This window comes from Leptodactylus fuscus, chromosome 2 (genome assembly GCF_031893055.1).
Source record: "Leptodactylus fuscus isolate aLepFus1 chromosome 2, aLepFus1.hap2, whole genome shotgun sequence".
NCBI classification, from domain to species: domain Eukaryota; kingdom Metazoa; phylum Chordata; class Amphibia; order Anura; family Leptodactylidae; genus Leptodactylus; species Leptodactylus fuscus.
In genome coordinates this window covers 118,651,061-118,674,835 of record NC_134266.1, presented here as the reverse complement: position 1 = coordinate 118,674,835, position 23,775 = coordinate 118,651,061, and the positions used below count along the sequence as shown (strand labels likewise).

General features: G+C 39.8%; 1 protein-coding gene across 3 annotated transcripts in view; it reads right to left on the bottom strand.

The window, feature by feature from the left end:
• Window positions 1-23,775, bottom strand: part of LOC142195039 (heterogeneous nuclear ribonucleoprotein R-like) — a 43,825-nt gene that overhangs the window by 11,004 nt on the left and 9,046 nt on the right. For all 3 annotated transcript variants that reach the window (XM_075264548.1, XM_075264547.1, XM_075264549.1), the window contains exons 2-8: window positions 13,396-13,497; window positions 11,261-11,374; window positions 10,645-10,821; window positions 6,214-6,349; window positions 5,678-5,883; window positions 2,789-2,938; window positions 773-894 (exon numbers count right to left, since the gene is read on the bottom strand). In XM_075264548.1, coding sequence (XP_075120649.1) covers window positions 773-894; window positions 2,789-2,938; window positions 5,678-5,883; window positions 6,214-6,349; window positions 10,645-10,821; window positions 11,261-11,374; window positions 13,396-13,476 — 986 coding nt within the window. In that variant the 5' untranslated portion in view covers window positions 13,477-13,497. The remainder of the gene's footprint in view (window positions 1-772; window positions 895-2,788; window positions 2,939-5,677; window positions 5,884-6,213; window positions 6,350-10,644; window positions 10,822-11,260; window positions 11,375-13,395; window positions 13,498-23,775) is intronic.

The following is a 23,775-nucleotide window of genomic DNA, read 5'->3' as shown; positions in this document are numbered from 1 at the left end:
GAATTTGCTCACTAGTGAAAGCCACCAAACACACAGCTAACCCTTTAGATAAAATATTGGGGAAAAAATGTAGCTGAACTGCTTGTATTAAGACCAAAAATCCCCTATTCTCTTGCTTTGAGAATATTTTATACTTTGGAGTAGAGTTTTCAAGAAATATATAGAATACTATATACACACCAGTCAGTTAAACACATCCACTAGGTAATAAATTCTTGATTCTGCTGGAACCCACCACTTTCCAAAACAAGGAAGCCCAAACTAGGTTTCCCCAGTTGAAGACTAAAAGGAGTTTGGAAGAAGCAATACTAGACTTTTTCTATAGATTATGAAATGACTTCTTAATTTATAACACTAGCACTGCCAACCACTGGGACCCCCACCAATCTAACATTTATACCCATCTAATGCAAAGGTGGAAAAAGCTTCTGGCTAGAATACCCCCGGTAAACTAGCCTTAATCTTCAAAAAAAAAAAAAAGTTTAAACGGGAAATAACACCGTCTACCCATTATAGGACTTGCAATTTAGCAGTTTTATAACTAAAATACAGGAAAATCTGCCTTACAGCTGTCTCTCACTCAAAAACAGGCCCAGGACCAGAGAATTAGTGATCTGTACTTTAGACGTATCACCTATAGAAACGGAGCACTTAAATGTAAAAAAAAAAGAATGAGTGCATGCAGTTTAGAATATGTAAATGCTTCTACCTTTTTAATCTCTTAAGAGGCGTGGGCTAAACATAGTTAAGTATAATAGCCCAAAATACTCACAAAGTACCACGAGATGCCTGCCGTGCTGCCTGGCGCTCTTTCCTCTTCTTATCTGGGGGTTTTGCTAGTACTATTTCAATTTCTTCACCCTCCAAGTCTGTTCCATTCATTTCATCCATAGCCTGTTCAAATGCAAGGAACATTTACAAACTTCAGCATGCAATGTAACTAAAATAAAGCTAAAAATGGTATTAAATGGGAAAAACAAGTGAAGGCATTCTCTTTACAAATACTATTGATGGGGGCGATTGTCATCTGAATGAAAGAGCTGCAGCCAAAGGATTGATCCTGTGTAATACATTAATGAGCTAACAGAATAGGATGAACACAGCATCAGTCTATCAGTCTGTCTATCTATCTGTAGCTCACATCTATATCTACAGGATAGATTTGGCCTCCCCTTCTAGCTGTGACTGAACAATTTTATCTGAAAGGCCAACAGGGGAATACTATAGGTGCACTCAAAAAAGCGCCTCAATCACTTTTACTAGGCGGTGCACTAATAAACTCTCTATTGATTGCCCAGTGAAACATTCCCTATGGTATATGCTCATACCCATTGGATATACATTTGAACATGTTTAAAAATAGGTTTATCTTTTAAGTGTGTACACAACATAATTATCTTTTAATAATGAAAAAAGTTATGCTTTAAAAATGAGGAATCTACTTTAAGCTAATTTATGAACCCTAGTAGTGCACTGGATTGTGGTTTATAGAAGAAAAGGATTAACAATGTTATTTATTAACTGTAAGTTCATAAAAAGCTTCTTAAATGCCAGTTCTTGCAATGTGTGAAGAAAAAGAAAAAGAAAAATTCTGCAAGCACCTTGAGCTCATTTGATCTACATGGTGATAGTACAGGGGGAGGTAACATTCAGCACTCCAACTATTGTAAAAATACAACTCCTAGCACGCATAGTTGGGAGTTGTAGTTTCACAGCAGCTAGAGGGCCGACTAGAGCAACTGGAAAATTCTAAATTACACACTGAACTATCAAGATGGAACCCTGCTTAGGGAGAAACACAAAACTGCAAAAGAATATGAAATGGGGTTTGTGCTTCTAAATGTTTTTTTATTATATGAAAGATCATTGCAAAAAGTAGCAAATTCATATTGGGTCACAAACTGGTCCTAAAAATAGAACTAGTTTAGGGCAACACAGTGGTTCATTGGTTACCACTGCAGCCTTGCACCACTGGAGTCCCGAGTTCAAATCCTGCCAGGAACAACATCTGCAAGGAGTTTGTATGTTCTCCCTGTGCTTGTGTGGATTTCCTCCCATTCTACTAAGGCATACTAATAGAAAAGAAAATTGAAAAAAAAGTACATTGTGATCCCTATATGGGGCTCACAATCTACATAAAAAAAAAATAAAAAAAAAAAAAAAAAAAAAACAGAACTAGTTTAAAAATGACAGTCAAATACCGTGACGAAACCAGTGAATACAACTATGACATACCTTTCTTGTAGGACATCAAGCTACAATAGACCACATATTAGCAAATGTTTGATGCTTTTTCTTATTGACTGAATTATTACCAAATATAGTGGAAACTGAGTAGGAGAGATAGTTAATCTATGCATACATACATAAAAATAAAGTAAAAGTGTGTTTTCACAATAGAATTGAAAAAAAATCCCTACTTTTAATTATGACTATGTGGCAACATGTTGTCATGCAGCACAGATTACAATGTTGTGCTATTACAATGCAGCAATGACAATGATTGATCAGGTTGCGATCCACAAAGCAACATGACTGTTTTCAGATTCTGATTCTGCTGGGTTCATCAAATTCACCATCATTAGTTATGACTGGTAGCACAACATTTACAAATCTAATGTAGCACAATGTTAAAACACAGTAAAGATCTAGCTTTTTTTATCTCTCAAAAGAAAGCACCACTCTTGTCCATGGGCTGTGTCTAGTATTCCAACTAATAATTTTCACAAATCATTTTGAAAGAAGTTTGTAATAGTGTTTAGGTGGATAAAACATACAGACTTCTCACCCTAACTGCAGAATCTCTTTCTTCAAAGTGAACAAAAGCATAATCCTTCAGTTTCTTCACCCGCTCCAACTTTCCAAACACTGAAAATGCCTTTTCTAAAATTTCCTCTGTTACTGTGGAAGACAAGTTCCTTACAAAAAGTACTTTAACCTAAAATGACAAACCAAAAAAGAAGGCTAAGATATAAAAAGACGTAATATTCTAAAAGACAATTTTGTGTATGGATAAATATTAATATTTAACATCGATATATCTATCTATTTATATATGCATGTACAAACAACTACAAACATTCCCTTTGAGAGGTAGTCACCTGGAATGGTTTTCTAACAGTCTTGAAGGAGTTCCCAGAGGTGCTGCACTCTGCATTTCAATTAGAAGACATGGAGTGCACTATCACCCAGCCTAAACCTAACAAAACAATCCAGCACAATCACTCTTCTTGAGCGTTCATGTTCACTGTATCAAAGGATAGTCCCACGAAGTGAAAATAAGATAGGATAGCATTTCACTGCAAAATGCTGTGGTAGACATGCTGATTAAGAGTGCCTTCAACTTTAGATAAAGTTAACAACTGTGTCACTGGCAAAGAACTTACACATCATCACACTTCCTCATCCACGCTTCGTGGTGAGAACCACATATCTAGAAACTATCCGCTCACCCTTTTTGCATGTCACAAAGATGGAACCAAAAAGCTCAAACTCTGACTCATATTTAAGTAGTTCCACTGGTTAAAAGGCAATTTATTGTGTTTCTTGGCCCAAGCAATTCTCCTCTTCCTGTTGCTCAGGACTGCCTTCTTTGCAAGAATCAGGCCTGTATGGTTGAGTTGCTGCAATCTCCTCTGAACAGCTGATGATGAGATGTGTCTGGTACTTGATCTCTGTAGAGCATTTACGTGGGCTCTAATCTGAGGCGCTGTTAATTTATGGTTTCTGAATACGGTAGCTATAATGAAGTGTCCTGATCATGGCCTTTGATGGATTTCAATACTGCACCTAAGGATATCTTCAAAGTTCTTAATATATGAAGGTCAGGCAGTCCCGAAAATTTTAACAGCTTAATGCTCTGTGTCGTACTATTACATTGTGCTGAGTATATAGCTAATGCTCAGCGCTTTACTAGTACGGCACTGAAACCACATGACGCTCATTCCCTTCTGTGCCCAAACAGCAGTTCATACCCACACATAACATTAAGTAAGTTATCCTGGGTACACCAGTGTCGTACACATGGACATAAACTGCAGTTTGGGCACACCGAAGGGAAAGAGCGCTATGTGGTTTTTGGGGTGCAGATTTAGATGTTAGGTATCTGGACGCCATGTTATGCGTGTCTTTTAGAGTACCAGACAAAATGGAATCCCCTAAGAAGTGACCCAATTTTGAAAACTGCACCCCTCAAAGAATTTATCAAGGGGTCTAGTGAGTATTACTATCGCTGATGTGAATGCACAGTGGATGTTGAAAAGTGAATACATAAGCTGTGCCAAGTGCATTGGGGGTCAAATCTGGTTTCTTTTCCCTTGTAAGCACTAAATTTGGGTGTACCCTAATATACGCTCCCACAGCTTAAACATTCCTTTCAGCCAGTTGTGTTCGAATGATTTGGCAATTTTTGTCTTCACATTGTGCATGCTACTGTATGTATTTTTTTTCTGGTGATGTAGCCATATGAGGGCTTGTTTTTTGCGGTATGATATTTATTTTAATTGACACCTATATCAATTACAGTACAAGACAGTATGTCGCTGGGAGGTAGCTAGGAGTTCCGCTCCCGGCACGAATTTCAAGTCGGTAAATTTGGTTGACGCATGGACTGTGTTTCATGGGTAAAACATGGTTGTGTGCTGCTCCCCCAACAGTGTGTTTCTTAGATCTCGGTTTTTCCCGATTAGCACACTGACTCATTCACTTCTATGGGCTTGTACACATGACCATGAATTACACAGTCACATATTCGGGCCAACAGTCCAGGCTGCATAATACTGAACAGGTCCTATTCCTATCTGATTCTGCAACCCTACTTCCGCGGCTCCTATTCACTGAACGAAAGGGGCTGCGGAAGCACGGCTGGTACACAGGTGACAACCATGTGACACCCACGCACCACCCATGCCATTAATTCACTGCCGCTGGTAGCACACTGGTTGTGTGCAACTGGCTTTACTATAATGTGGATTAGCACAGTAGTTGAATAACGCTATGCTCTGTATGTACCAATCCTAGACTGCTCTCAGCACAAGAAAACTGACGGGCTCAAACGCATAGTAAAAGCAAGAAATTCCTTTCCAAATTAACTCTTGACATTCCATACCTGTTAACTGAAAATCATTCCAGGTGACTACTTTAAGAATCTGATTGGGAGAATGCTAATGCTAGTGTGCAAAGCTGTGAAGGCAAAAGGGGGTTACTCCAAAGAATCTATTAGTTGTTTTTTTTTGTTTTACTACTTAATTCCGTATGTGTTCCTACACAGTTTTCTGGTATTCAATATCAATGTACAATGTAGATGAAAAAAAATACCAACACACACATGAAAAGAAATGAAAAGGTGTGATTAGCAACACAAAAAGACATGGCTGCAAAATGGCACAAAGTTTACAGCCAATTCTAGTATCCAACTGGTTTCATAAAGAGTGCACTCTATGCAGCGTTGCTCACCCTTCCTCACAGTCTCCAAGATACGGTAGTAATAGCATAGCACTTGCTTTTTCAATATAGAAAACTTGTATGCACAAGTCCACTATATACCGTCTAGATTGACATTAAAAACATAAAACTAGAGGATATTTGTGTAGCTTATGGCAGCATACTTGCACAGCCTATTTGCACTTGAATATTACCACAAGCTAACCTAAAAATCATACAGAAAAAAAATTCTCACCTTTGCCATTATTTCAGGGTCTGGCTCTTCTACTGGATCTGCCCACTCTACAGTTACAACATTGCCCCAAACCTTCACTTTACCACTCATTAATCTTCGTCTAGCTTGCGCTGCAGTTTTATGGTCCTCGTACTCCAAGAAACAAAACCCACGGTTTTTCTTCTTATCGTCAGGTTGATGGTATAGAATCACATCGACCAGGCCCTCTAGAAATTACACAATTATGAAGTTGAAACGAGCTACTGAAACAATATATAGCAATATAACAGTGTGGGCATCAAAGACTAATACCTTGACTACAAAGTATGCTTCTGCAATACAGCATTACTGTGCAGCAAGCTTACCAATCATGACTTTAAGGGTAAACTCATTTTTAGTGCAGCACATCACCCTGACATACTGGATGGAATATCAGAAAAATACAAATGAGAGCCCACACGATAAAAATACTAAAGATTGATACCCAGTGTGAGCTTAGGCAAAATGTATTATGTGTTCCAGATCGGAACAACTGCTTAGGCATTCAACAACAATACCTGTTACTTTACTAAACTCCTCCAGAATATTTTCTTTAGTCTTATTTTTGGGGATGGATCCAACAAAGAGCCTGTTATTTGCAACAGAGATGCACACTCCAATATGTTTCCCAGGTCGTATTTCGTAGTTGTCACACTAGGGAAGATAGTTTTAGAAAATAAAAAATAAATAAAATAGAAAAAGTTACCACTTACCTAATGATATAACGCTATAGCAACTAAATTTATGAGAAGAATTGCAAACTGGAATAAATAGTACCTATTCCATTAAGTGAGAAAACAAGAGGGCAAACAGATGTGTGAACCAGTAGACTATGCCGTCACATAAAAGCCAAGTAGCCAATGGATATAACATCTGTATGGACAATAAGTCACATTCAGCGATGAGTTTGTGGCCATGGAGAATAATGTGATTTGCTGCATGTTAGTAAATATATAATTCTTCAATATTTAATGAAACATGGAAAAAAAAAAAATCCACCTCTTAAATCTTCAGAAGCTCATTGAAAAATTAAAGCAGCGCGATTTAATTGGCTGGATACTTTTCCACTGCATGAGGTTTGTTACAGCTCTTAAGTTTTATTTTTAAGCCATATTTACACCTGCATATTTACACCTGCATTTGTTTGCAACTTCAAGAGAATCTTTCACCACTTCTACTAAGTTCAGCTCATTGCATCATTTAATAGGCCAACAAGAAACTCAATATCAAGCCACAGTTTATTGTAGGGCACATTAGGCCGAGCACCATCATACCTTTAGATAGTCCAATATATGCAAATGAGCCTCCAAGGGTCTGTATTCAGGTGGGAAAACTTGATAATCTGACATGCCCTAGTAGCCTCATTTCTGTATGTCTAAAATTAGCTTTTGGTGCATCTGCAATGGGGATTTGGGGTTTTTAAATAATTATGCAGTGGAGACCCAGCGGCAATGCTCACGCATTGATTGCAGGCATAAACTCTGCTGATGCCTCCTGCAAGCATTAACCAAGGTGCCATTTTCCAGGCACTGCATGGAGGACACCATTTTGGAGTGGCTCACTTGTCCCTGAAGTGAGAAGCAAGGGCAGCGATCCATTACTTAGGGAGGTAACCAAGACCCTATTTAGGGCTCCCAGGTCTGTCTTTAATAGGCATTGCTAGTCTATTGTATTACTTATTTTTAGACCCCTTAGGGGTCTTCAATCACAGGGAACCTAAAAATGACAGTAAAAAGTTAAAGAAGAAATGAGAGATCTTAAAAACTAAAAAGTCATATCATCCCCCATTTAATGTTCCATACCATGCAACATTTTCTTAGTATCATGTTAGTTTTTATTATGTTTTCATACCTATACATAAATTAAAAGACAAAAAAAAAATTTGGGGGGGGGGGAATTCTACACCATCAAGTTTCACACCTGCAACACTTTTATATTTTTGCATAGAGGGGTGTTTATTGGGTATTTTTTTGCAGGTTAAAATGTAGTTTTTCAAAGGAAAAAATAGAAAAGGAGTAGGGTGGGCACTCACCATTAGAAAGTCGGTAGATGACACTTCTCGTTGGTAAAAACAAAGTCCTTTATTAAATTTGGATAAAAATAATTATACAGGGAGGGAGAAAAACATTATCGGCAAAAAAATGGCAACAGCCGTTTCGCGTCTATACCGACGCTTTCTCAAGCCAAGAATGCAATACCGAAGGTTAACCTCCACAGGTCTTAAGTACAATCCATTAATTAGTGTAAGTGAGAACACATATGTCAGTCAGTCCAGCCTGCCAATCAAATGTCTGTTTAATGATCTCAAACCACGAATCCTGTGTAGCCAGCCCATCAATAGTTAACTATGATACACGTCCCTTCCTGGACTATGGTCGGACCTGAGTGAAAACCACTGTTTATATTGTAACCAATAGAAAGGCATTCAATTGTCACGCCCATTTTTTGAAAGACCAATAGAAAAGGCGCCTACTAGTGCCCGTATTAAACATAGTTATACCTATTATACATGGTCACGTTTTGGCATCAAAGCCGAGTCGGACCTGAATGAAAACCATTCCACGTAACCTGACCAATAGGAAGGAACTCCGCAGTCGCGCCCATTCTTTCTAGTGGCCAATAGCAGAAGTGCCTACCAGTGCCCATGTTAAATATGATTCCTTCTCTTACGGCTAGACTTGAACTTCGAAACGTGGTCGGACCTGAATGGAAACCATTCCCTATGTTTCAACCAATAAGAGGAGACTTCATGGTTACGCCCATTTCCTCCGGGAACCAATAAGAATGACGCCTATATGTGCTATTGGGAGATTCGATCACGTCCATATTCAACTGAAAGATCCAAGCCACATACGTTTATAATCACGCCTACTTTTTCTAAGGGAGATAGATGCAGGTTACTGCTCCAACGAGAAGCAAGATGGATTTTGAGAACAGGGGCAATGGGACCATTGGGTCTAAATGACAAGACAGACATGAGTGTGTTTTTGCAATATATGTAGGCGTTACTTTTTCTGGTGTACATATGTATATAATATGTGGGGGTTTTTTGTCTTTGATTTTCTATTTTTTTGATGAATTACGTATGTCAGTCATCCCTTTTGCCCTTTATGGCTTGAGAGGGAAGAAAGAAAAGATGCAGCCCAACTACTATAGATCTTAAACATTGAATTGGGAGATATGATGCCTATAATCATTAGTATTTCTGAGTGCCGGTATAATTTGTTGCCTGATAGTTGTGTGACATCCCGAAGGAAATAGGTGTGATTATGAAGTCTCTTTTTAGTGGCCGAGATATAGAGAATGGTTTCCATTCAGGTCTGACCATGTTCTGATGTTTGAACTTAGCAGTAAGAGACGGAATCATATTTAACGGGGGCATTGGTAGGCGCTTTTCCCATTGGCCCTTAGAAAAAGTAGGCGTGATTATAAACGTATGTGGCTTGGATCTTTCAGTTGAATATGGACGTGATCGAATCTCCCAATAGCACATATAGGCGTCATTCTTATTGGTTCCCAGAGGAAATGGGCGTAACCATGAAGTCTCCTCTTATTGGTTGAAACATAGGGAATGGTTTCCATTCAGGTCCGACCACGTTTCGAAGTTCAAGTCTAGCCGTAAGAGACGGAATAATATTTAACATGGGCACTGGTAGGCACTTCTGCTATTAGGCACTTCTGCTATTGGCCACTAGAAAGAATGGGCGCGACTGCGGAGTTCCTTCCTATTGGTCAGGTTACGTGGAATGGTTTTCATTCAGGTCCGACTCGGCTTTGATGCCAAAGCGTGACCATGTATAATAGGTATAACTATGTTTAATACGGGCACTAGTAGGCGCCTTTTCTATTGGTCTTTGAAAAAATGGGCGTGACAATTGAATGCCTTTCTATTGGTTACAATATAAACAGTGGTTTTCACTCAGGTCCGACCATAGTCCAGGAAGGGACGTGTATCATAGTTAACTATTGATGGGCTGGCTACACAGGATTCGTGGTTTGAGATCATTAAACAGACATTTGATTGGCGGGCTGGACTGACTGACATATGTGTTCTCACTTACACTAATTAATGGATTGTACTTAAGACCTGTGGAGGTTAACCTTCGGTATTGCATTCTTGGCTTGAGAAAGCGTCGGTATAGACGCGAAACGGCTGTTGCCATTTTTTTGCCGATAATGTTTTTCTCCCTCCCTGTATAATTATTTTTATCCACATTTAATAAAGGACTTTGTTTTTACCAACGAGAAGTGTCATCTACCGACTTTCTAATGGTGAGTGCCCACCCTACTCCTTTTCTATTTTTTCCTTTGAAGAACTGTATGCTACTTAATAAGGGTTGTAGAGCACCATCCATAGCGGGATACAACTGGCAGACTGAGCCAGTGAAGGGAATTAAACAGAGGAAAGAGGAAGTACCCGAACTATAAGGATGTTATACTGTATATAGCTGTGACGTCCAGTTTCTTGCTTTATAAAATGTAGTTTAGTTGCAGTATTTTGGGGGGGTGGAGGTAAATGACACTGCCAGTGCAAACCAGCAGAGTCCTGGTGGCCATGGCACCTGCTCAGCTTCTGAACAGGCAATATGTATTCTTACTCAACCAAGGACGTACAGTACATGTACTTCCTGATACACGTATGGGGTTAATCCACAAAGCCGTGACAGATCTATCATTTGACAATCAACAATTGAAGTACACCATTGATCGGTTTGTTTTAGCATCAAGAATATCAATGCACGGTGCCGACAAAGTTACCCTAGGTTCACACTACTGTTTGAGTCTCCGTGGTTCGGGTCTGCATGAGGATCGGAAAGACGGAGACCCTGTCTGCTTAAAAAGCAGTTACCGGAGACTCCAACGAAGATATAAAGCTAGCCTTATAGACCATGCAAAAAAGGCTCTGAGTGGAACATATTAGACACATATACCATTGACAAATTACTTACCAACTTAACGGCCTCCTGTGCTGCATCTTTATTACAGAAAGTAATAAAGGCATAACCTCTGTTTTGCCCAGACAGTGGATCCATCATCAGGCGAAGATCCCAGATGGGGCCTGCTTTTTCAAAGAGAGGTACTAGCTCATCTTCATACAAGTCTCTTGGTATTTTTCCAACAAACACCTATTTAAAACCATAAAAGAAACAAAAACATTGAACGGATATGCCCCAGAGATGTGCTACAGAACCAGATGAAGGTACTACATCGGGAACCCACATCTAACTTGAGAACGAGATCCATGACTAGGAAAACCACTCAAATATCTGGGAGTTCCAAAAATAGAAGAACAGACAGTCGTAACTATTTTCAGAACCTCTTTACAAGTGAAAGAGGCAGTTGCACATGTGTAACTTCTCTCCATTCACTTCTGCACGCGAATGGGGCCCAGTTCTCAAGATAGATGAAGGTTTCACCTATGGGACCAGCACCTATCAGGCCAATATTGGAACACCCCTTTAAAGAAACACTAACTTTTTCTGTTTACTTTGGCAGTACACATTCTACATATAGAAAGGACATGCTGGTGAATGACAACTACAAAAGTACAAAAATCTGACAGACCTCTGTTCCAATGCCTGGTTGTGCACATGAGGAAACAGACTCTGGAGGTGGCCCGCCATATTTTCTTTGACCAGTTGTTACGTCCAAACTATATCCAGTTCTTTCCAGTAATGCCTAAATGAATTTAAAAAAATAGTAAGAAGAATTCTGTATTTCATACTATACACATACAGTACACAAATATAAAACATATTACATACCTTTTACAACAATCACACCAGAATAAAGTCAGTGCAAGACAAAGGAGCAGCATAGGGACTATGTTTGGGCTGGAAAATATGGTCAAAACACAGACTGTATGCTTCATCCATATCAGAGCCTGAAATAATACTCTCAATAGTACCTATATAGACTTCTAAATTACATAAAGAAACTGGAAAAAAGTAATTTTATAAGACTGCTCTACCCAATATGACCTTGGGCAATTTGCACCAGATATTAACTTTAGATTCAAGTTTGTCCAATATTGGGATTAGGTTGTCTGACAAGGTGCAGGCCTGCTCAGGAGTCAGGCACAACCCTCTAAAGACCATGCAAGGATACTGTTTTTTGTGACCGTTGACATGAATCACTCAAGTTGAATCAGTTCTTAAAACTAAGGTCCCACATAGCAAATCACAGCCAAAAAGAGCTGGTAAAAAAAAACAAACAAAAACACGCAGTGGAAGCGCATTGCAGTTTTTCCCACAGCGTTTTTCACAAAGCCTGCTGCGTTTTCCTCTGGTGACTTTTTGCTTCAATTATACCTATAATACCTGTACCTATCACCTGCTCCAGCCACTGTTACCCCTAATAGTCACATAAAATTCAAAAACTCTCCAGAAATTGTCACCATTATTGTATTACACCTCAAAGAAATATTACTGGCAAGTAATATTTGTTGCTTTATGTGCACTGTAACACTTTAGCAATCTCACATTTTAAGCCTTAAGCCTGCATTCCCAACATCATAACTTTTTACATTTTATTTCAATGTAGCTTTAAGAGACCTTGTATTTTGCGGGTACATAAGATTTTTTGATCATTTTTTTAAATTACTTTTTAGAAGACAAATTGTGGCATCTGATGTTTGTCGTTTATGATGTAGAATAGGCAGTATACAAGTTTTATTCCAGGAATTGTTGCCGATGTGGAGGGTTGTTTTTTTTTTGGGGGGGGGGGGGGGGAGTTTCTTCTTATCTTTCCATTAACAAGGGGGGAAACTGCAAGTATTCTTTGATTGATAATGGTGGGTGATATTATGAATAAAAGTCCATGATATCCCCTCACCTGGGTTTCTCTGAAGGTACGAGAGAATAAAAATAATTTTCTCCTCTCCCTGCACTGTCAGCTGCTCGTGGTCTCCTGCACACTGGAGTTAGAGTCGTTTAAAGTTATGGTGTCTCTGAACATACACTGAACAGAGTAAACAGTAATGCGCTTAAGCTCCACCCCCACCTCCTGGTTGTTCAAAACTTCAGGGAAGTTAAACCACTAGTGGTGTAGACGCTATGAATACAATTCAAACTCTATCTTTGTAGTGTTTGAGCACCAGGGATGAATCTAAAAAGCAGTTATATTTATGCACATTAAGTCCACAGAGCACAGCTGCATCATTGTGAAACACGCCCATCCTGGATTGTAGTACATCCCTCTGCCCAGTGGATCTTCCAACTGTTCTGACGCTACTCAGATAAATTCTCCATGATGTTAGAGCAGTTGGTTGAAGGCGAGGCATCTGGTCCTCTGGGGACAGACCTTCAGCCCTGGAGCACTACTCTTGCCACTCAGGCAAATACCATCTCGAAGCTCCACCATGCAGTGAGAGTTGGTAGTATGACATCACACATCCTACTTGAACAGCAAGGGCAGTGCTACAAGGGCTGAAGTCCTGCCCATCTGCTGTCTAATTGGTATCAGACTTCATAGTTTTTCTCCAAATTTACAAAAGGGATGTATATAACAAAAGTATGGTTATTACTATAATGTGCTCTCTTATGCGGTGGTGGTAGTTGAATATACTTGGCTGAAGTGTGCGTTATTTTTAATCCAGAAAAGTGTGTGGACTTTTAAAGGAACCTAATACTTTTCAAAGCATAGTGTACATCATCTGCATATATAACTATACATTCAATGCGTAAGTACATGCATATTACCTTGATTTTTGCGTCATCTGGAGCTTTGATGCTTTCTTGTGTCTTGTTTCCTTGCTTCTCCCTCTGTCTATAGGTTTTCATGACTCCGATGGAATGGAAGTACTGGTTTTGAGAAAAAAAAATATATATACAAATAAATATATCAACTTAAATCTAATTAGTAAAATATATCATGGAACTGTGTAGAGGATGCACCATCAGGTAGTTTAAAAGAGAAGGGGGCAGAAGAGCCGTGGACAAAATTTAAATACAATGGGGGAAATTAATTAACTCCTTTATTTGTTTTCTGTTCTGCCCATCAGTCACTCAATTGCTCGAGTGTGGTGGGGACACCTCAGCCCGACATATTTGTTATAACTCACACCAGTTTTCTAGTGGGAGTAATACAAGAAGTCTATGAAAGTTCCTAACTGAATACCCCGGGCACAGTGTAATTTAAATTAACGGACTGAGATAGGATTACCTCTTAAAGTTTAATTTTTGGTTTTATCTACATACTGAAAACTAAAAATGGCATTGTGCAAAAGAAACATTGTTTACCCACAGCAACCAATCACTACTTAGTTTTTATTTTTTTTAAAGAACACTAGAAGAAATGATAGCAGTTTGGTGATTAGTATACAGTTTGGTATACATCCTTAATTATACAGTACATATTGTTGCTATCCTACCTTATCTAGGTATCTAGAAGCCCAATGGAGCATTCATTAACTTATGGCTCTTTTACGATAGCCACATTTTTGGGAACCTAGGAACAGTCAATCCTGATAGCTGGATTGTCTAAAGTTGCCAGCAAGAACCTGACAAATGCATAAAAAAGATTCAAATCTGTCAGCAGTACATCACATTATATAAAACAGGACAATGAGCTACCAACAAATGCAAGTTGTATGGAAATAAACAATTTGATAGAATTCACTTGTGTCTCTCACATGATGGATCCACCTCATTGGTATTTTTGTTATCTGCTCCTAAATTAGAACAGGAAAAATGCATATTCCAAAATGGGATGTGAACTCAAGCTTTAAAGCTATAATTACACCGATTGAAATAAATGCAGATCAGAAAACACAGTAAACAATGGACTGTGGACAGACAACTAAAAACCTAAACTGACATACTTGAATTTTTTTTTTTTTTTAGGATTTTCTGGACCTGCTGTGCATCATATATTTTAGTATTCCAGCAACTTTTTGTACAAAACCCCTGTGCTCCAAGTCTTTTTCCTAGTTCTAATTCTGGTTTAATATTTCACGTCTTATAAATTTCCCAGACTGATACTTCCAAAGAGATAGAATGCTGAAATTTACTTTTTAAGGCCAATTGCACACAACTGTGTGCTCGCCGCTGGCCAAGATTGAACGGCACCGTAAAAAAAAAAAACAAAAAAAAAAAAAACACAACCTGGATGGCACGCTGACCTACACCACAGTCATCTGCAAGGGGCCTTAGGTGAAGGCCCCATATTGTGAAAACTCAAGGGAGATGCTTGTTTGTTTGTTTGTTTACTATGGATTAGTCTCCTAGTCAAAAGCTAGGTTGTTGCAGTGTAAGGCATATACACTGAATAGAGTAGAAGGGCACATGTGCGACCTTCTATTCATTCCAACGCATTGGTTGGACAACCCCTTTGATTGGCACCAGCCAAGTCCTCAAAACTAGACTCACAAAAGTCGACAGTGGTGTAGCAAGGTAGGGGGGGGGGGGTCCCACAGTCAGCTGGAGATTGAGATGGGGCCCTGCAGCACCATGATAGTGGTCGAGGAAAGCTTGATTTCCTGACTGCTATACATCTGGTTAATGCAGAGGCTTAGCATTATGTATGTGCATGCCGCAAGGCCAATTCAAATAGAAGCCTGCCCAGACAAAGAGTGTAAAAACACCACACACTTATTCACCTATACTGGGCTTCTGACACTATTCTTGTCCGAGATTGACATCACTTTCCCCAGGGGTGATCACTGAGGCCTGTGATTGGGCATCAGCATTCATATGGGACGTGATGATGTCATTATTTTGGCACACCCCACAATGATTCCTGAAGCAAGAGGTGTCAATCGCAAACCAGAGAAGTCTGAAGAGGATGCTGGCAAGAGCAGGACAGAGTGAAGATGCCCAGGAGAGGTGAGACAAGGTAAATAAGAGGGTTTGCTAGATTAACTAACTTCCCCTGTGCCTCCACTTATTCTAGTCTAGGATCTGAGGAGACCACATAGTACAAGAATGGCATGTGAAGGGCCGTACCTCACAAACATTCATTAAAAGCAAGTTTGTTCGGTTTATCTGAAGCAGCTTAACGGGGGCTCCTGGGATCATATTGTACTATGTGAGGCCACTATGGGGATCATATTACACTATGTGGGGCCCCTTCACTATTTGCATCACACCTCATCTGTTTTATAACAGCCATAAAGTGTTATTGGGAGCAGAAATGTGGTTCAGAGCTAGATGCAGACAAGAAAAAAAAATAGATTAAGGGGTAACATCAAACAAGGAATAATTTTATTTTAACTTATAAACAATAATTGCAGCCAATTTTCCCTCATTATTTAATATCAGTTTTTCACACAGTTGATAAAATCCAGCCCACCATTGTAAACAGCTAATACTGTATTGTACTCACTAATTTAGAATGATTTATTAAAAATTGCTAAAGCCTTATTTTATGTATGAGCCAGGGATTGAACCCAAGGGATAGAATATACAAGGCTATCACCTTGCTGTTGCAAATCTTTTGACCATGCTTAAGGTACATTCACATATGTGGCAGATTTGTTGAAGACCAGACTGTCCCATTTCATCTGGCTGGAGCTTGCAGAAATTAAACTTATTGTAGAAATATCCCATAGCAGATGGATTTTTAGCCACAGATATTTTTTTGCAAGAAATCTGCCCCTTATGAATGTACAGTTTTGGTATAAGGCTGCATTTCAACAGCCATAATACGCCCATCTTATACGGTCTCACTATTCAACAGTATGACAGGGGAAAGAAAAATAAAAATACATAGCAATCTGACAAGTATTTGACAAAACAGGTCAATGGACCCACAACCATAGTGTGAAAGTAGTCTTAGGCTGTTTTGTAATGGGAATAGTTACTTTATAGATCCAGAAAAATGGAAATCGTCCCAGGGATCGATCACTCATATGACAAAAACAAATGATTATAATGGGGTCTGTTAGGGAGCAGCTATGCTGCTTGGGTTGCCAGTGTGCACTTTTTCTGTGATTTCAAATGGAATCTGTGATATTGACTTCAAGGCAAACATCTAACACAGATGCGATATAGCCTTAGTAATTAAAGCTTTGCTCAATTAGACTGATTGTATCTCCATATTCCTCCAATAATGTACAGAAATAGAGCTTTTCCTGTTACATTCCTCATGAAACTCCAGCAGAGGGGTACCTACCATACAGGTAGACCACACATCTGCTATGGGTCTTGTGGGAGGAGGGGCACTGATCATCTTCTGATTCCCAACAAAGCTTCACTGCATTTTCCTGCAGTTGCCACTAGAGGGAACCCCATGTAAGATTTTTCACAGCTCCTATTGGTCTTAATAATAGCTGTATCAACTTCTTACATAGAGCCATATAGAAGATATTGAAGCCAGTTGCCTAATAGTCTGATTTGTACAAAGAATGTCAAAAACTGCCATTTAGGCTAGGTTCAGTTCTTTGCAAAGTGTCTGGTGCAAATTAATCATAAATCGTTGAACTAAAGAGTGATGCAAGCCCTACTTTTTTTGTCCGTCAATTTCGGTTAAAGAAAACAGACATCTGACGGATCCCATTATAGTCAAGAAGGTTCCTTGGTCTCTGGTCATGTCTGCTATTTTTTTTTCTGCCCCCCCCCCCCATAACAATAGGGAGGGAAAACCCAATGCCGCTGTGGAGGTTAAAATCAAATCCAACTCTTTCCATTATTTAATAGCTTCTGCTCCATAACTTGGAATTTTTTCTCTAGCTCCCACCGTTGCTGAGCAATCAATGCTGTTAGATTTGGTGTCTGACATGCTATTTAGACTCTGTACTGGCAGGTAGGAGCAGACAAGGGGTGTGATTCTGAGCTCTGACACTGGCTGCCTCTGATACGGGCAATGAATCACATTGTCTGACACTGAAACTTCTGAGATTACATAGTTTAAATAGAACATCAGGACTTTGCCACAGATTTTGGGGGTGAATTCCACCCCCGAATCAGTGGCAGATTCCACCTCCCATTGTTTTCAGTGGGAGGCAGAGATTGCAGAATGACCCTGAAAAAAAAAAAAAAAAAAGCGGCCTGCAGATTCTGCGATTCCACTGCTGGCTATGCACATTCATCTGGACCTAATCAACAGCAAAAAGCCGTGAATGAACGCCGATGCCCTGCATAACCTGATAAGCAATCCGCATAAACCTTCATACAATGAAGTGATAATGATTGCTTATCAGGTTCTGTCTCACTAACCAGCAGCATAGAACTTGGCAACACCTTCAGAACTTGGTAACACCTTTTGTGGAATTTATTGAGCATAAATACAATCTATTTGATATTGCATTTGATGCTGTGTGTACTAAATTTCAGTATTGAATCTGATATTGTTTTTATACAGGGCATATAGGAATAAGACGTTTGTATACATTTATTTACTTTTATAGATTGATTGCACTTGATAAAGGGAATTTCAAGTCGTGAAATGCGTTGTGCTTTTTACCCACCAATAGACAAGATTTTATTGAACTCACCTACTGGGTAGTGTGATTCTATTTACCCCACGAGTGCGGTTTGTCCTATCACGCCTAAAGGAGGTTCCTACCTAGCTTTTGTTTGACGTTCCCACGACGTACAAGGACAAAGACGCTGCCACCCCTGTCTGGGTTTCATATGTGCTCACATGTGGTTGTGACTATTCACAACCTATGAAGGTAAGAGGCCAATCAGGCACCACCTTCCTTTATTCTTTATCTTATTGGAGTACCCTAACTTTTTGTTGTTTTAAAGACAAAGAAGTTTACAATTTAAGAGCAGAGCAGACGCTTATTTAGTCAGACAAGACCTTCTCATTTAGAAGACTATTCAGGTTCCAAACTGTCAGCTTGAGTTTGTGAATAGCTCGATGAATTACCAGCCTTTTGGTCAGGAGTTCCGGCAAAGTCAACTATTCCCCTTCGGAGAGATTAAATGGATGAAGGAACCAGACTCTTCTAACGCCAGGATGGGGAAATCATTATGACTTGTGCCTTTCCCTTCTGGACTTTGCAAAAAAGAGAAAAGGGTGGAAAAGGATACAGGAGCGTTTTTGGCCACATACGAAAATGTGCATCCACCTGTCAGGTTATTTTGCCTAGGGTTTTTTTTTTTTTTTTACCTGGAGAGAAACAGATCTATATAATCGAGATGTACCACCTTCTTGTTAGAGAACTAAATATATTCATATTCAGACTCCATTCCCCCTCTCTCAGGTTTTCTCTGCTTAGTAAGTCCATCTCTATATTCTTGTCACCTTTGAGATGTATTGTAGACAGAAGCCAGATTTATTTCTGCCCTGTGAAAAATTAGTACAGCCACTCCAGCTAACTTTGGACTCTTGGTTCCTCCTTCCTTGTTTAGGTACACCACTGTGGTGAATCTCATGCATTTATTCTTTATTGCTGGCCTCGGGGCGCTGAAGGCTTCCAGGACTACTGCAAACTCCATGCAATTTGAGGATGCCATCTTCATTAAACTTTCTATACCTGAACTACAGAGCCTGACGTGTGATGCGACTGCTAGCATCTGTGAATAAGAACATTTGATTATGAGGTCTCTTTGAAGACTTCTCCTGGTCATTCACTAGCTCAGAAAATTCTTAAACAGATCCGTTATTTTAATTAAAAAAAAAAAAAAAAAAAAATTCTCTGACAACCACCACCATAAATTGAAAAGGGTCATGTATTGAAGAGTCATGTATTTATTTTTTTACAGTACCGTCTTCTCTGTCTGAAATAGCAGACTGGGGCATATAGAGACTTTTTTTTTTTTTTAAGTCAATGGGTTCACTGACTAATCTGTTTAGGACGGACCTGTATAACATAATGTGAATGACCACTTAGATAGTAGATGTATGTACTGCAGCGCTGCCCCTTTGCTGTCTAAAATCAATAACCTTGTCCCAACCCTAGCAGTTCCTGTCTCCTCTGGCAACACAGACCCTGGAGGAATATCTTGCAGTGGAAATGCTTCCTCCAAAGACTGGGAAAGGCCACACTTTGCATCTTGGACCCCCAGCTGAGAGTGGGACAGCAACCACACCCCATACACTCTTCACTTGTTGTGATCTTCAGTGGCTCAGACCGAGCATCTTCCTTGCTGCCCTTTAGGGGAAAGAAATTGAAGCAGCCAAGAGGAGGGGCCCTTTATGTGTTACTTCCCAATTTCTTCTTGTCTCTGGGGGCGGGGTTCCCATCTGCCACTGTTGAGGTGTGGGGGAAATTGTGCTTTATTCTCTGTTCATGCTGTACTTGCCACGGTTCTTGGGGTTTACACCTCCAACAAATTTAACTGTGCAGATAATGGCTTAAAAACTCAAGTTTATGGAACACCTGAAATATACCAAGTTATTAAAAGGTATAAACCTCTTAATAACGGCACAATTCACTCCGACACCGCTGTTTAATCAAGACTGGCATACTACAAGCCCAAAACTAAAAGCATGCAGATACACATAAAGCACTTGTGTGGAAGGAAGGTCATGTGCAGGTCATGGTTTATAGATGCAGTCTTCAAATAGTGACCATTAAACCTCAGCCTCGCTAAGGTATAGTCTTTCTACACAAGAAAGTGATTTTCTTATGAAAGTCTAAAACTATATATATATATATATATATATATATATATAAAACTAAAGTATTACTGTATGTATACATTTGCAAAATGTAGCATTTACTTCCAAATGGAATAGGCTATAGCATATCAAATATCCGTTCCCTTTTTAGCAAATCTTGATAACCCAAGGAATACAGATTGAAGAGAATCCACGGAAGTTTATATACTTTTTTTTTTAATGCTTGAAGATGGCATATCAGCTCTCACATTATAAAAATTATTTGTGACTGGATAACTACATTTGTTCTCCTCCCACCAACTAAGGCCCTGTGTTCACTTTCCTATGTTTAAAGTGTACACTAGAATGTTTCTCCATAATAAGAAAAAGCATAGTCTATAGTAACCTTTTTAAGCAAAGTACCCCATACAGAGAAAACATCCCAACCAAGTACCCCCAAAGTAGCAATCACTTATAAATGTTAATAAAATAACATTTATGCAATGATCCCTCCCTGTGAAGCACGTTACATAATGACCCCCGTGCTCAGTGATGTTTAAGGAGCAAGGAGAAAGCAGTGTTCATTATTTACCATCAGGGAGGATTAAAGGTCTCCTCAAAGAGGAGTAGCAAGGGGTTCAGCACAGGAAGGGCAAACATGTCAAGTGGGCTCCCAACATAGATGTACCAATATTATCACTATATGGTGACCGTATAGTGGTAGATAGCAGCTCTACAAAGGGCTCTGTAACCCGGTTAGGTGATTACAGTGCAGTAACAATTAGTGACTTACAGGTAACTTCTGACTAATCTTACACATGTCTTATTTCATTTCTGCTACATCCAATTATAAAATATATAATATAACCCCCAAGTGCATCTTTAAATTAATAACTTCCGTGTACCCCTTTAAAAAAATATTGCCCCTTATTAACGCTCCAGGTGTTTCCTAATTAGAGGTAAGGAAGAAGAAGAGAAAAAAAAAAAAAAAAAAAAACTAGTGGGTTTCCAATACCCAGGACCAGCTGTTTGAATGAACCACGGTATCTATGTTCTCTGTTTAAAATACTAACCTACCTGTGATCCTGAGGAATGGAGCCACCACCTCCTCTGTATCCACACACAGGACGTCTGAGTCTCAGCGCAGGAGGCGCGATGCTATGACATCATCACGCCCGCCTGTGCAGAGAAGCAGACATCTGTCTGTAGTCTTGGTGTCTTGCTAGCAGTTTACAAAACAGTTAAGCTGCAGGATGCGTTTTAACTAGATCGAAGTCTTCAGACACCGATATAGTTAAAGAGGGTTCTCTCATCTCAAGCCTTTCAGCCAGGATGTATGCAGTGTCTGCTTCTCACTTCCTGTATTTCTCCTCCCTCCTGCTGAACGGGACAAACAACACTTCTGCAGGTCAGATAGTCTGCAGATTCTTGTACAGAATGGACTCCTTGTAATCTGTGTTTTACTTTGAGACATAACAGACTCCGCTTTATCATCAACCTACAATAATTTGAACAGATTGTCCTGCCAGCATTGACTAAGTGACGTCACTTGTCCTATTTCCCAGGTCCATGGTTATAGCAACAGTGGGGGAATAAATTCACATACCAGGCAAACCAATTAGAATTTCTGAAGCAATATATTTAGAAAAAGGCTTCAAAGGATCCTAGAGATGGGAAAACCCCTTTAAGAGTAAAGTATGTATTAATGGCGGCTCTGGGGTGGGCCCCACAGAGTCAGTGGGTTCAGGGCAGCCACTTCCTCTGCCTCCCGCAAACTAGCTACACTACTGCCCCCTCCCCATTCATGCCAAAGATCCCTGTGACAGAATAATGTCCCAGAGTGGCACCTACACTAATAAAATAAAATTAAAAATCATACATAGTGAGGGCAGCCAGTTCTAGTTATAATTTTTTGGAGTTTGCCACTCCACTATACTCTAGGGTCTCTTCAAACTCTCAGAGTATAATTAGCGGAAGCTCAAAGGAGTTGAATAAACATATAAAGGAGTTGTTACTCCATATGAGCCAGGTGACGCTCAACCACAAGCCTCAGCAGTCCCTCAAAAAAACACAACGTGAAATATACCTGGTCTTCCACACGAGTGTTTAACAGTAGCAAGGGTGGGAAAATTCCCACGCTGTTGTAGAGGTTAAAGGGAAGTCCAATTGCTGGTAAGCGTAATTATATTTCCCCTGCAAGAGTACCCTACAGGGGTATCAACCTTTTGTGTGCCATTCCGTAGGGCCACATCCTCTTCAGAAAATGGATATTTGCTTTTAAATATCCTCGAAGTGGTAGCCTTTTTGTCCAGACCCTTTCGACGATCATATGGCGGATGTTTTTTTTTCTTCTCCCCCAAAACCTAAAACATCTGTTCAGATTTAAGGAGTGAATCAGTGTCCAGGAACATTGGACGCTCTGAAGTTTCTTGCGAGAAGTCGGAGTCCATTTCTTCATCCTCGCTGTCTGAAACCCGGACCAACAGCTGATGTTGATAGGAAGACGTAGAATGAACAGCCGCACTGGAGGCAACAGGAATAGCCAGACATTTGCCCACTTCTTCCCTAATGACTGACAAATTTATTTTTTTGCTGGAGGATAACAAGCTGTATTGCACATCTCTGACCAGAGGTTCTGGTGGTACCGTTAGTGTTTAAAAAAAAAAAATAATAATAATTATCGTGTACCTCTGCAAGGTGACAGTTTATGGTGCTTCAACACTATGCCCCTAGTCCTGAGTTAGCAATCTAGTGTGAAGCTTATGATGATGGGCTACATAGGATTCCTCCATAGAAAATTTAACAGCTGACAGGCTGAGCTGTCTAATGTCATGTTTGGACTCAATATAAATGATTAATAAGCCAACACTACATTAACATAGGCTAATCTCTGAAGTAGTGTTTGGGCTCCTGACAAATTTTTATTATTGAGCCAACACTACATTTGTCAGCAATATTGGGGCTGTGTTAACTGCGATATATCTGCAATTTTAGGAGACCATTTCCCTAAAGGTGAGGGGAATTGGTCTTTTGTACTGGTGCTGTGTATCAATAGGAACCCCCAAAGATTATAAAATATTTCCCTAGGAGTGATGCCAATACCGATTCCCTTACATTGTTTAAGCGGGCATTTTAAATTTATTTATTGGCAGCCAATGTGTCATTTATTTTATCTTTTTGATATTTAGTAAACGTTTTATTTTAGTGTTCTCTTATTTCAGTTCACATGCACAAACTACAGCAGGGAAGCAGACGGCACTTCACACGCGCAGTCTCATCTGCTTGCGGCCGCATTCACCGGACTTGGACAGAAAGGAGAAGGTAGCCCCAGCTTGGTCAAAGCTTCCTGACGAAGCCCTTGTGTTGGTGAATATCAGCTTTCATGTTCTGTGCCCCTGATGAAGAGCTATCAGTGCTGATACCGTAGCTCTTCACAGTCTGAAAGGCATTTCTGATAGTCAGGAACACCCTGCCTCATAGCAGCCCTATTGCGCTGTACTGTGAGCGGTGAGGAACGCCCCCCCCCCCCCCCCAATACTTCTATGGACAAGTACTATCAGGAGGGGAGGAAAGTGTTCCTCACCGCTCAC